Genomic DNA, 15030 nt, shown 5'->3' with positions numbered 1-15030 from the left:
TTGGTCATCTCTCACTTATCTAGAAGTAAGAGATGAGGTAATGATTGCTATATTTATGACTTATATTATAATTTTTTTTGTTTCTTTTTTTGGTTCTTTTCCTTATATGCCCTAATCCTCCTCTATAAAAAGAATAATTTAGGGTTCATGAGAGGTATGGGTGTGGTGTGAGAGGTGTTTAGTTGTAACCCCAAATAATTTTGTTTCTCCCCACCAGGTGTTGGTTAAATCTTCTTCCCCGTAGACGTAGACGAATCGATTTAACGCGGACCATATAAATCTTTTTTTTTGATTGTTGTCGTGTGAATTTCTATGCTTCCGTATTATTTTCACATAACAACTCTATCTTATAATGTGATAGATTTAGAACATAAATATGAGACACCGAAGCTGCCATATTTGATTTTTATGTTGATCTCGAGTAGTTTGGTTGGGGCATATTTGGCCTAATCATTATGATCAACCCAAAAAACACCATCATTCAAAAGCTCAAGAACTCTTTCTTCTATTATTTATAGTTACTAAAACACTTTTTATGTTGATTAGGAAAACTCACAATAATTAAAAAGTTTTGGAGAAATTTCCTAAATGGTCCTCATCTTCCAATGACAACATGTCTGAAGAACCCCAATCCCATACATTATCTATGACCACTTATCTTTAGCAATTTAAAGACCAAACAACAAGCATTTGATCACAACTGATTGTCGCACATAATGAACTTTTATAACTCACCAAAGCCTTAATTAATTTTTCCCATTAAGAAAATATTTACTATATTTCTAAAATTGCATTTATTTTTTCAACTTTATACAAGTGAAATTTTAAGGGTCAATATAATTAGGGTTGTGAATTTAGCTCAAAGATCTTCAATTGCTCGAAAATTGATCCAATTTTTTTTGCTCCGATTAAGATCAAATTAAAATAAATGAGCCGAGCTATGAGCTGAAACTTTGGATCAATTATTTTTAGCTGATTTTGGGACATAATTGAATCTGCTCGAACTGACTCGAGATTAGCTTGTATTATTTTTTATTTAATAAAATATGTATAATGCTAAGTAAAATTGAATATAACAACTCATGAGCTAATTTTTAGCCAAGTTTGAGATGGAACATATCAAAATAATTCAATATGAACAAATTAGTTTTATTTTGAGTTGGATTGAGCCGATTTTGAGTTTAAGTCAATTTCCTGCTGGCTTTGTTCGAAATCGAATATAACAAGCTATGCTAAAACTATTCAAGCCGATTTCGAGCCTGCCTCAGCTTAGCTTCAGATCAAATAATTAACAAACTTAAATATAATGCACTAGCATAATATCTTTCAACACATTGTGACAAGCACCATGTTAGGTTAATATTTTTGTGTAATCTTGCTTTCATAATAAATATCCATCTATTTATTTTGAGAAATAATGTTAAATTGATTCAAATATTTTTCTGGCAATAATTCATAAATTTTTCTACGAATTAATTCAGTAAAATATTAAGTTTTTAGGGCCGAGTCTTATTTATGTTCCAATTGCACCGTGCTCAATAAATCAACGGTTAGTCCTCAGCCCATTGGAAGCCCATTGGGAGCCCATTGGGAGTGGGTGAGTAACGCACAATGCAACAATTGGGCACTTCCTACAGTGGCGAGCTGGTCGATATTGGGTAAAAATTCCATTTTTATTTCTTTTATTGAAACCTTTTCGTCTTATTTTGCGCTTCCCGCCATTGATGCGCCTCCTCGACTACAGTGGCAGGGTTTGCGTATTTTCTTTTGATCCTTTCTTCCAGCTGCGCTTCGGCTTTGGGGCCACTGAGAAATCGTTCCAGGGTTTGGAGAGGGGAAAGGGTCGGCGAGTGATGGGGATTCAGGGTCTGTTGCCTCAGCTGAAATCAATCATGCAGCCGATTCATGTGCAGGATCTTTGCGGGCAGACCGTAGCGGTGGATACTTACTCATGGCTTCACAAGGGCGCCGTCTCTTGCAGTTTCCAGCTCTGCAAGGGCATCCCTACCACTAAGTAGTTATTTGCATTCTTCTTTCTTGTGTGGTTTTGGGATGAATTAGGGTTCTTTAATCTTTTGTGCTTTTTCTAGGTTTGACTTGTTATCCATTGAAACCCATTTGGGAAGATATTCTTTGAGGTTATCAAAATGAGTTTTTTTTTTGGAGTTGAGGGGTTTTCTTTTGAAATAGAGGGGAGCGGAAAGGCTTTGGATTCCGTTTTGATCAGATTCTTGGTTTTTTTTTGTGGAAGATATACTTTAAAATGGGGTATCTCTTGACTCAAAGAGGGGATCATTAAGAGAAATTCTTGAGGAGTTTAGCTTTATTATTGACTTCGGTTTTTATATAGCCGTTCATGAAGTCACTTTTTAGAGACATAATTCTTTTTTGATTCAAACTCTTGTTCTTTTGGTCATAATGGAGATAATCTAACCGCAGCTTGAATAATTTGCGTAATTTTTGCATGATTTAATGGAGTCAAAAGGTCATAAAGGGTATAATCTTGCACCATTGCAAGGTTTGAAGAATTTGCATGGTCACACTAGACTTTTTAGAGGCATAATTTTTTTGATTTAAACTCATGATCTTTTGGTCACAATAGTGACAATCTAAACGTAGATTAAAGCAGATATTGTAATGGTATAATGAGGTTTCTAAATTGAATGTGGAAGCATGGCCGGGATTGCTTACAACGCTTTACAAACTAAACACTAAAGATAAAATGATCAAAAAACAATACAAAGGAATCAAGATTTTTTATTTTTTTGCTTAAGTTTTGTTTTAGTACATGAGCGAGGATCCAATACACCAACAAATAAGCCTTAATATATAGTGTTCACAAAGAGGAACACTCATTTTCCTTTAATGTCAAGCGTGCTTACACACAACAAGTACATGCGTAATATAAAATTTTACATACAAGATGATTACTATCACAAAGATCTAGTGCATAAGATGACGTTAACTAGAACTCTAGATGATGGTACTTGTTAAGAGTTGTAAGCTTGTTCTTGCCGTCAAGTGAGAATTCAAAATGGTTGTATTTCGAAAAAAATCAGTAGAGACTATATCTTCTACCTAATTACTACCGTACAAAGAACACTACGGTTAGAGTTTATATCGTGGAAGCTTCCAAAGCATGGATTGGGAAACCCTAGTTGGGAAATAGCCTTTTCATACTACATGTTTTTACCTATTATTTGAAGATTGCAAGAACTTTCACCCACGATCCAATAAACACATGTCCCAAGAAAGCTTGCTTGGTCCACACATGATTTGAAGCCAATGTAAAGTAGATTAAGGAATCCTTACTTTGTTATACACGTTAATTGTTGTTTGTTTTGGTTTTCATTTAGTGTTGCATGAGAACAATTGGAATCCCAATAAAATTTCAATTACGGCGATCACATTAAATCATTACATGTGCTAGATTGATTAGGAATCTTTTTTTGGTTGCCTACATTAATTAGGGCATGCCTTGATTTGCATTTAATGAGGTATAATACCTATTAAAATCAAATTAAAATTTAAACTTTAGTGTTCACATATGAACCCTACATATGTTAGACAAAGATGGTGGATTTACTAAGTTGATGATTTTAGATCCTTAATATCTCCTACTAAGACAAGTCAATTACTATCAGGACCCATCATATATTCTAAACGTAGAAGAAATCTTGTTGGGAGTATGGTAATGTCTACGCCTAGTCGAAGGGCAAGTTTGTCTTTTCTATGCCTAAGGGCAATTTAGCCATTTGTTATTGTTATTGTTATCGGGTATAAATAGACTTGTTTTGTCTAGGGTTAGGCTTATACATGAGATTGAGTTGTGAGTCTTAGGTTTATGTTTTAGGAGAGATTTCTACCCCTCAAATTGTAGGAATTGAGGGGGATCACCTACCTCTCGAATTGTAGGTATTTATCATTGTATTCTTGTTGAATTATTTGGATTATTACAAAAAAAATTGTGTTTTCCCTAATTTCTATAAAATTTCATGCCGATTTTTATGTTAAATCATATTAAATTAGTACCAGAACTTTCAAATTATGGGAAATTAACCACTCGATCACTGTGGCCAAGATTTCTCATCGCATTTTGCGTCGAGATTGCAGGAAAGGATCGCTGCCTACAAAGCAGCCACTACTTGGAAGCCGAATGGGATTGAGTCATTTTTGGCGATACTGTAGGTGGAATGCTTCGATGCGAAGGATCATGCTAACCAAGACTTAAAACTCACGTCTTTTTTGTTTTCTTGGTCTTCTTCTAATCAGGGCCCATCAGCTTTATTGGGAGTGACAATAACAAAAAATTCTTGGGAGTGACAATAACAAAAAAAGTGGATGATTTAAAGAAAAAGTTAGAGGAAGAGATCAATCAAATCAAATATGAGATGGAAACAATGTTTGTCACCATAGAAAATAGACTTTCTTCCATAGAGTCGAATGGAGGGCAAGTTTGAGAGCATAAAGGAAATGCAAGAAATGATGAAGAAGATAATGAACTTTAACACAAAACTGGCTTCCCCCGACAACCTTCTCGATTATGAAATAATTTTTCATACACAATGGTTTTACATATTATTTGAAGATTGTAACACTTGTTCGAGGAAAGCCTGCTTGATCCACACATGATTTGAAGCCAATGTAAAACTAGATTAAGGAGTCCTTATTTAGTTATACACGTTAAATGTTTTGCTTTTCATTTAATGTTGCATAATAACAATTGAAATCCAAATAAAATTTCAATTATGTGGATCACATTAAATCTTTACATGTGTTAGATTGATTAGGAATTTCTTTTTGGTTTTCTGCATTAATTAAGGTTTGCCTTGATTTGCATTTTACGAGGTATAATAACAATTAAAATCAAAATCAAATTTAAGCTTTAGTGATCACATAAGAACCTTGCATATGTTAGACAAATTAGATGGTGGAGTTACTAAGTTGATGATTTTACAACCTTAATTTCTCCTACTAAGACAAGCCAACTACTATCAGTTCCCATCAAATATTCTAAGCATAAGAGAAATCTTGTTGGGGGTACAATTTCTCCCACTGACAAAGAAGAAGGCGAGAAAGCGGGAGTTTCGAGTCTCGATTAGCCGCGATCCTTCGCGTCGGAGCCTTCCTAGTTACAATGTCGCCAACAATGACTCTATCCTGTCTAGCTTCCAAGTAGCGGCCGCTCCGTACGCAACGATCCCTTCCCGCGATCTTGCTGTAGAAGACGACGAGAAGTCTTGACAACAACGATAAAGTGGTTAATTTCCTAGAATTTAAAAGCTCTGATACCAAGTTGATATGATTTGGCATAGAAATCAGCATGAATTTTTATAGAAATTAGGGCAAACAGTTATAAAGTCTTCACTAAGGATTATATTTGGTGATGCGAAGAGAAGAGTATGTGGGGAAATGGGTTTTAAGGGTTAACGTTGGGCATGGAGGTAGGATGAAGGGTGGTTCTTCTTATGGAGGGTGAATTAATGGTTTGATCTTTGAGATAATGTGTTTAGGAGATGATTAGGTGATGAGTGGCACCAAGCAAAAACCCCAAAATTTAGTTACCACACATGGTCTTATAAGGACTGTTGTTCTTGATTTAGGTTTATTAAAAGCTATTCTTCCATCAATTTTATTATCCATGTAATATGGATTAGAGTTTTGAACATTAAAGAAGCCACTTACAGCCAAAGTAAAATTTGGCATAAATATGAACGCCAAGATTATTGCATAGTAAACTTAGAATATATTTTTCAAAAACTGAATTGTCTGTAGCCCTCTTATGGATGTGAAAGCTTCTCTTCCGTCTAGAGATTTATAGTCGCTTGTTGAAATAATCTCTTACATTTTTTAACTTCATCTAACTCTTATTTTTGAACTGGCAGGCATATTAATTATTGCATGCATAGGGTTAAATTGTTGCAACATCATGGTGTCAAACCTATTCTAGTGTTTGATGGAGGGCTCTTACCAATGAAGATTGACCAAGAAACTAAGCGGGCAAGGTATTTTATTATGTTTGTTAAAATTTCTTCAATGTTGTTTGTATTCAGTTCCATCCATTTATTTCTTAAACTGGCTGTATTTTATTTTTATTCATGTGATTACAGTTTATTTTGATCTCTATTTGATTAGGATATATATTGTTAAATGAAGAGTATGATTTAATGTATATATTTCAAATTTATTTGTATAACTTGTCCCTTTTGCTCGTTGAAATTTTTTCTATTCTTCATTTTAATTCTTTTGTTCCATTAACTTCTAATGATATCAGTCGCAACCTAACCCATTTCTACCATATTTTTCATATTTCTATGACCCTTGTTGATTTAACTCCTCTACTCTACACTTTACATTCAATCTATTTTCTAACACATCATGAGCAGTTGATGCCATTCTTCTACCTCCTATTTGGTTGATTATCATCATCAATAAAATATTTATCCCAATTTGTTTGGGTTGGGCTTTTCTCAGTCCTTTCGTTCGGATTGGTAGTTTTATTTTTTACTTTGCAAACTCTTTGGCACTACTATATCCATATCACTTTTTGTCCATCTTTTTCGTATGAACTCTTTCATATTAATTTTCTTTTTTAAATATATGCATGCTATTATTATTATTATTATTTCTCAATCAATCAATTTCTTACTCTTCCAACTCTCCTTGAGGGGTTCCATGAAAAAAGGCAAAAGAAAATAAAAAGAAGGATCACCAAGAAATTTTGTTCATTAAGGGATGCTAGAATAATACATGGATCCTTCTGATGACTCATTACAGATTTCTCTTTGCATTTAATTGTTTCTTATAATACCCTAGAATGAAAATTTTGTTTCAAAATTTCAATAATTTGAATAAATGCAAATTATAAGTGAAATTAAAAACATCGGGTTTTGAGTCGTAATTATTTTAAATCTTGTGTTACTTGAAAGAAGACTATTTGGTGAGGAGAAGGGAGTGGTGACGATGACAACAATGATGATAAAAACAATAGGTGGATATGAAAGTTGTGCTAGAAGCAGCATGCTATGATAATGGCAGCGGAAGCAGTAGGTAGCAACGGTGGTGGTTTTAGGGACAACCGTCTTATGTGTGTGAGAGCATACCTCGTGCAAAAAGGTGTGGAGGAAGACGGTGTCGATGGCAGAGTAGCAAGCAACGACGACAATAGTCGAAGTAACCGATGGCGGAATATAAAAAAAGGCATGCTTCAAATTGCACAATTCTAAACAATATGCTGATACATGAGAGCAATACCCTTCAATTGTCATTCATAATGGGGAATGATTACACATGAAAGTAAATAATTTATTGCGTTTATGGTTGTTCCTATTAGAAAATCATGATGAGTATTGGGTATGGAGTTGATAGGAAGATACTCGGTTTCTAATTAGTTAACCCTTTGTTTTCCTTGCAAATCTTCCAACTTGTGTTGCCGTTGATTACAATTAATCTATGAAATGACAACTATTTCAATGGGTTGGCCCCTCTTTTAAAGGTCTAGAAGTCCCTTGTAATCTCGGTGTAATTTATTTATACTCATGAAATTACGGAAGCGCGAAATTCATTTATAAGTAACAGTTAATTTATAAAAAAATTATAGAATATTACAGAGAGATATAATCTCGATATTACTCCCCTATAACCCTGAATAACTCATGAACTTATCGGTGTAATTTATTTGTACTCATGAAATTACGGAAGCACGAAATTCATTTATAAGTAACAGTTAATTTATAAAAAAATTACAGAATATTACATAGAGATATAATCTCGATATAACTCCCCTATAACCCTGAATAACTCATGAACTTACATCTTATGTAAGCAAATATTTTTCCTGCGGTGTGCTTGATCGTCCGCACGGCTGTACGGAATATTTACTCCGTTAGTCACTTCTTAACCCATAACGTCGCAACCTCTGTTGTTCTGTCGGCTCCCTCTCCGGTCCTCGCTCACCCGCGAACGTACCCGAAACTCTCTTCGACTGAGAAGCGAGGAACTCGCACGGGAGCTTGCTGAAGAAGGCATCGATGAATCCAGCGGAGTCCGGTGGAGCAAGGTATCTGCGAAGAGAGCTTGCTGCACTAGGCGTCGATGGATCCAGTGGGGCGTGACGAAGAGGAAGCTGCCACTGGAGCTCGGCTTGTATGAAAGAGAAGAGGAGCCCTTGAGACATGGGATTTAAGTTAAGTCCTCCTCGGACTATGCTACCACACAGGCCTTCCTTTTTTTCTTCCCTATCTCTGGCGACATTTGAATGCTGGCATACGCTTCTCTCTCTACAGTTTCTCTCTTTCTCACTGTCCCTCCATCTCCGACACTGTCACTGTCTCTCTCCTTTGCTTTAATTTTTCACTCACTTGTTTTTTCTGTTTCCAATGGGCTCCTCCCTACTGCTCTCTCACTGACGCTACCTCTCTCTCTCTCTCAAAAAAAGAGGGTAAACGATGAAAGAATCGTTATTGTGTGTGACCTCTTCGTTATTTCTCTTCGACAAGATATCAACACCATGTTATGCGCGCAAGGTAAAATATTATAAAAAGTCTAGTTCATTTATGTAAGGGTATCAAAAGTCTTGTTCATTTATGTAAGCGTTCGTCCGCATTCTTCTAGTGCAGCAGGATATTTAAACATGACTTCATGCATTTTGTTCGAATACGACTTGAACATTTTGCTGTGTAGATGTTAATGACTTGTATACATTTTCTCATGTATGGTGATTTTGCTATTAACGATTCAATTTAAGCCGAGATGGGGCGAGTTGAAATCAGTTCGAATAGATTGAGTTCGGATCGAAATCGGCTCATGACGCGTTATGTTCGATTTTGAGCCAGCTCGACTCAAAATTGAATTGAGTTCGATCCCGCTCGAAATCGAACAAAGCTGGCTCAAATTTGAGTTATTTGGATTCGTTCTAGCTTGAAATCGAAACAAGATGGCTTAAAATTGAGTTATTTCATTTCAATTTATTTTTGTTTTTATTCGGCTCGTGTTTGAAATGACTAAAATTCGAACAAAGCTGGCTCAAATTTGAGTTATTTGGATCCGTTCTAGCTTGAAATCGAAACAAGATGGCTCAAAATTGAGCTATTTCATTTCAATTTATTTTTGTTCTTATTCGGCTCGTGTTTGAAATGACTAAAAAATAACATTTATGTTTGGCTCGAATAAAATTTACATGGCTTGTGTTCAGCTTGATTTTAATTTGAGCTGTCTCATCTGCGTTTACAGTCATTGCTATGTGCGTATTACCACATAGTTTTTAAAAATTTCATCATTTTATACAATTAAATGACGATGATAACATTCATATGCCTGATGTTGGACTAAAAGCTCGGTACTGGGAACCGAGGTGTGAAATGTGTGATTTTGTATAAATAAAAATTACTTAGAGCTGATCTCGAGCCAGTTTGAGCCGATCTGTGTATGGCTCAACACCAGCTAAAAAAAATTCGATTCAAAGTTTTGGCTCATAGCTCGGCTCATTTATTTCGATCCAATCTCATTCCGAGCTAAAATTCAAATTAATTTTTTAGCGATTAATGATCTTCGAGCTTAATTCACCGCCATGCCTATATGATGTCCTACACACCGACCATGCATATTGGTTTAGATTCGGTGGGAAGATATAGAAATCGAATCGGGCTGGCCCAAATTTGAGTTTTTTAGATTCATTCCAGCTCGAAATCAACTAGATTTGGCTCGAAATCGAAGCAAGATGGATCGAAAATTACAGTTTAAAAGAAATTTTGCACAGCCTCTACAATACTACTAAATACTTCGTAATAAAATAATTTTGTGGATTGAATATGAATTATGAAAATGAGCTAAGAGTCTCTTTATTAATAGGTGGAGAATGATTTCTTGTGGGACCTACCTCAATAAAATACAACTTATACACAATCAAATTGTGTGACTTTGAAAACACATAATGGACTCTTACTCTTGAAAATTACTGTCAAATTCATAAATCAATATATGCAAGAGGACATAATGCAAGCGTTAATGAACTCAAAATGAGAATTACATGAATACTTTAATGAAAAGAAACTAACATAAAAGACTACAACAAGAGGCCCCTCCACACATCTCAAATGGGCGTGCCTTTATGTGAATGATTTTCAAGTAAGTCCAATTTATGCAGAATTGCATGTCGATGTATTTTTTTAAAAAAGGTGTGCATGACATGTTGATTAATTAAAAAATAAATTCACTCACTTGCACTTCAATAAGCTTGTTAATCGCTTGAAATCATAGAATATTTTGGGACTAAAAATAAGATAAATTTATCTTTTTCTCACTATAAAATTGTGTGGTTAATTTGAAACCATATAAACGATTAATTTCAATATCAAATTCAATTTTTATGTATGCCTTTGTGTGGTCTTTCTCATTGATATTACATAGTTGTAAGTGTCACATTTCAAATTCAACTCTGCATGTCCAAAAGATTGGAGTGGATAGAATTTGAACCTTGTGACATACCTTTACTCAATAAGAGTATAATTAACTTTTCATCACCCAATTGAATTGAGGAAGTTAAGTATCACTATACATAAGGAATCAAACTCTTAGTTGTGAGCGCCACGCCCTTCAAATTATTTTTTTCCTTATATTTACATAAAATTTCAATAACCTTTTTTAAATGAAACTTATGTAAAAAAAATCTTGGCCTCAACATAGTTATAAAATAAAATTAGGAATTCAACTTGTGGGCCAATCCTCTACGCATGAGGCTAATTTTTACAAGATTTTCAAGGAATGTTCAAAGTGGACAACCATATGCAAATCACAAACTCAATCCTCTTTGCAAGCAAGCAATCAGAGTTAACAAAATTTAAAATAACATTATTAAATCATTCAAGTTTTTAATAATGATTGTGTTGATGGAAAACCTCAATCGGAGGGAATCTTTTTATCATTTTTTTTAAATTTTGAAGCAAACTACTTGGGACCAAATTATCACCCAAAATGCAAAAATTTGAAAAAAAATTTACAAGATAAATACTATTTAAGTGAAATTTGTTTTTTAAACCGTAAAGCTATTAGTTATCCATCATTCACTCTAATTTGTTAGGGATAACAAATTAATATAACTTCAACTCAGAAAGAGTTAATATTTTATATAGCATGCCTTTATGATCACTCCTAAAGATCTCATGCTAGTAAGGATTTGACATATGCTCTTTGATCGATTGGTTTTCCATAAATTGACATAGTTAAATTATAGTCATGACTGATATATTCTTGACGTTTCTTTGGGTTTTATAATAATATCAGTGATTGTGTGCACAAGATATCTTGATAATTCAAGGAAGAAAAAAGTACCCATGATTGATGTGCCTTTGAACATATGAAGGCATTTCTGCCTCAGTTAATATAAAAAAATCTATGATTTGTGCTTGACGATAAGCATTTTTGTTTGAGAGATTGAACTACTATGATTAGATTTGGATATAATTAGCTGTTTTAAGCTTGGTCAATCCAAGTTTCTATTGGTCCTTTCATGAGGTTTGGACCCAGTCAGTTGAGAATGAAAATAGTAAACCCTCCCATATCCCTTCTTGCTGAAAAATTCCAACCCTTCTGGCTATTACTACAAATACTAGTGAAGATATTAATGCTGCTAGTGAAGATATTAACGCTGTTGGATCTTAATGCTGCTAGTGAAGATATTAGGAGGTGGAGGATGCCTATCTTTTGAAGATGGTGTAATTGGGCACAAACTTTAGCTTCATCCTTATCTTGGTGGTTTCAAGGTGTTGCACAGCGAGTGTGGCTAAGGATCATGATATTGATGCCACCAAGGTGTTGGAACAGTGATTTTAGCTAAGGTTAATGAGAGGCACTTTTTGGGGATTCTAGAGGATGGCATGTAGAGGCTGAGTGCCGTCCAACTAATCCTCATTTTTTTTACCGAATGATCTGGATGTTATCCATGTTCATGTCATCCTAGAGTTGATAGGCATCAAGTCAGTGAAGGAGATGACTGCCCATTTCTGTAATTCACTCATGTTTTCTTGTTTAAAGTCAGGCCATGAACAATTACAAATGATATTTACGTATTATATTGGGCTATTGGTTTTGTCACTGCACTTTTTTTAGCTGCTAATTGTGTTTAATGTCTAATTGTATTCATTTACTTAAAATTAGAGAATGCTTGGATTTATTTGGTTTTATTTAAGATCCTTTATTATGTTTGCTTATTGAAAACAATACATTCATGTCGAATGCTTATTTGACATCCTAGGAAAAGGAAAGAGAACCTTGAACGTGCTTTGGAACATGAAGCTGCTGGTAACTCTAGTGCTGCCTTTGATTGTTACCAAAAAGCAGTGGATATATCACCTTCTATTGCTTTTGAGCTGATTCAGGTAGGGCAAATTTGCCATATGGATTATGCACATGATTGCTGTTCTTTTTGTTATATTGTGTGCTGATAAAATATTTATTAACTAAATATCACAAATAGCTCGCCCCTTCATGCAAAAGCCTATTTTACAAATAACATGAGCATGCGTTACAGGTGCTAAAGCAGGAAAATGTTGATTTTGTTGTTGCGCCGTATGAAGCTGATGCTCAAATGACATTTTTATCCATGTACAATCATGTTGATGCTGTCATTACTGAGGACTCTGATCTGATACCATTTGGTTGCTCGAGAGTGTGTTGTTTCTTTTCCACTTCTTTGAGTCTTCAATTTGTGTATTTCTTACCAACCTTGTAACATTTTTTAGTTTAATTTCTGCCAATTTAGTCTTTTTTCTGTGTAGTGGGCCATTTAATGAAATGTTCAATTGTAAAATAATGTCTTTCAGATCATCTTTAAAATGGACAAGTTTGGTCAGGGTGTTGAATTTCGGAGCTCATTGTTTGAGCAGAATAGAGATCTTGATCTTACCGGGTTCACTAAACAGATGATACTTGAAATGTGTATTTTTAGTGGTTGTGATTATCTGCCATCTCTGCCTGGTATGGGACTGAAAAGGGCTCATGCGCTCGTCCGAAAATATAAAAGCTATGAGAAGGTAAAGGTCCTCACTTATGATTGGTCAATGATTCATTATGTTAGTTGTCTCTGTTTTTAGTTATGTCCATTCCTTGTAAATTCCATGTGGAATTGTACCTACAAAATCATGTTAATAATAAAATCGAGTTTATGGGATCTAAACATTTATCTTCCATGTCGCATATGCATTTCATTGTCGACTTATGTTTAATCCTCAATCTTTCACATATGGACTTAGGATTAGCAGTTATATTTTTGCATATATCTCAATTGATCATGATCATTAGCCTTCTTTAGCATTTTGTACTAGCTTAATGATATTTTCTTCTTCATTCATTGCTATTGAGTGCTCGATTTATGTTATCTTTGAAATCATATTATCCTTTTTATTCCTTCACCTTAATTCTATCATCTCGCCATATGGATGCATTTGTTCTCTTTGTTGTTTATATCTGGACAACATTATTCTACCTTATCTTCTATATTTTCTCGCTCATTATTTTGCAGATTTATCTCATGTCGTTTAGTTATTCTATTTTAGATGCATTTGGTTTTAGTGATTCCTTTACTGCCAAACTCAACTTAGTTGTTAGTGATTTTTTTGTATATTTCCTAAATGAATTCATTAATTGAAAGAAATGGCTTTGTGATGTGATTGATGCCTTTTAACTGGTTATTGGACACAGTTTTGAACGATTACGTGATTCTCTTCCACATTGGATGTATGTGTACTTTTATTTTTTGTCATTCTTGATTATCTGTTTACTTCTATTCAATTTCTACAGCATGATTTACATTCTATTCCCACAGGAGCTTAAGATCAGTTTATTGATTAATTCTGCATATGCAGGCGTCCAAAATTTTAAATGCTAACGCAAGCTTTAGCATTAGGTTGCCCTTAAATATTTCATGTTAGGACTCTTAAAATTGCCTTATAAATTGCCTTATTTCTGCTTGCAATTATATTGTTGATCCAGTCACAAAAAATGAATTGAAATTAATTGGATACATTGTAGAGTGACTATTTTCATCTCTACATGCTTTTACTCTAGTGAGTTGGCATTTTTTATTTCTTTATATGTTTTGGAGTTTAATGAGGTGGGCCTCATAAGGAATCTCATCTCACTCGTATAAATAACGGGGCTGTTTGTTGATTCCACCCTACACCTTGATTTTGCTCAAGGCTACATTTGGAAAATTGGGACTGCCCACCGTGCTAAAAAAAGCTTGTTTGGGTAGTATAAAATCATGGCTTGGTCTTCATCCTCATCATGCTAAGAAAAATATATATGATTTTTCTGTTTGAAATTTGCACAAATTTTCATGTCACACTGGAACAAAGGAGGTCAGGTAATTATATATATATCCATGTACAATCATATATATATATATATATTGGGAAAGGAGCATGATTCGGCTCCCTACGTGTTAAATAAAAAGGTGAGTACAAAAGTCGTTGAGGTGAGGTCCCCCGAACTAAAAATCCAAAAAATACATTACTCACACATAAAGGGGGTCCTCAACCACCTACAAAACCTCTGGAACCCAAAAAAGCAAACAAATGGTATACCCAAAAATCTCCAATCAAATAGATGTGTAGCAAAGAGCAATAATAGGCAGTGTAGCAGTCGAAGCCTCAACCACCTACAAAACCTCTGGAACCCAAAAAATCAAACAAATGGTATACCCAAAATGAAAAAAAGATCGTATACCCACAAATCTCCAATCAAATAGATGTGTAGCAAAGAGCAGTAATAGGCACTGTAGCAGACGAAGAGAAGAAGGTAACAGAAGTTCTAGCCAATCCTGTCCCAGTAGTGTAGCAGGTCTTCGAGCAAAGGAGGCATTCTTCGTGCAGGCCATAATGGAAATGTTCAACCAAGCAAAAGACCCAGTCACATTAATGTCCAGAGGAATCAAAATCTAGCATTCCACAAATGGATACACACATATATGAATTCTCGAAATGCCTAGCATAATAAAAACCTCTTGAGAGGAACCCGAGGGACACCCTAAACTCC

The 15030-nt window shown here is 34.6% G+C and overlaps 1 protein-coding gene across 3 annotated transcripts in view; it reads left to right on the top strand.

Moving 5' to 3' along the window:
* Nucleotides 1–1696: 1696 nt before the first annotated feature.
* The window catches only part of LOC110021724 (exonuclease 1-like), a 36705-nt gene continuing 23371 nt past the window's right edge, over nucleotides 1697–15030 (top strand). For 2 of the 3 annotated variants that reach the window (XM_020720335.1, XM_020720334.1), the window contains exons 1-5: nucleotides 1697–2014; nucleotides 5886–6005; nucleotides 12251–12374; nucleotides 12527–12664; nucleotides 12819–13028. In XM_020720335.1, the coding sequence (XP_020575994.1) occupies nucleotides 1725–2014; nucleotides 5886–6005; nucleotides 12251–12374; nucleotides 12527–12664; nucleotides 12819–13028 (882 nt within the window). In that variant the 5' untranslated portion in view covers nucleotides 1697–1724. Of the gene's footprint in view, nucleotides 2015–5885; nucleotides 6006–7843; nucleotides 8526–12250; nucleotides 12375–12526; nucleotides 12665–12818; nucleotides 13029–15030 lie in introns of those variants that run through there. The other variant, XM_020720336.1, reaches the window with a different exon arrangement.

The sequence above is a fragment of the Phalaenopsis equestris genome, unplaced genomic scaffold (genome assembly GCF_001263595.1).
Source record: "Phalaenopsis equestris unplaced genomic scaffold, ASM126359v1 Scaffold000140, whole genome shotgun sequence".
Taxonomy (NCBI): domain Eukaryota; kingdom Viridiplantae; phylum Streptophyta; class Magnoliopsida; order Asparagales; family Orchidaceae; genus Phalaenopsis; species Phalaenopsis equestris.
The sequence above is the reverse complement of the archived record's forward strand: the minus strand, read 5'-3'. Positions and strand labels throughout refer to the sequence as shown.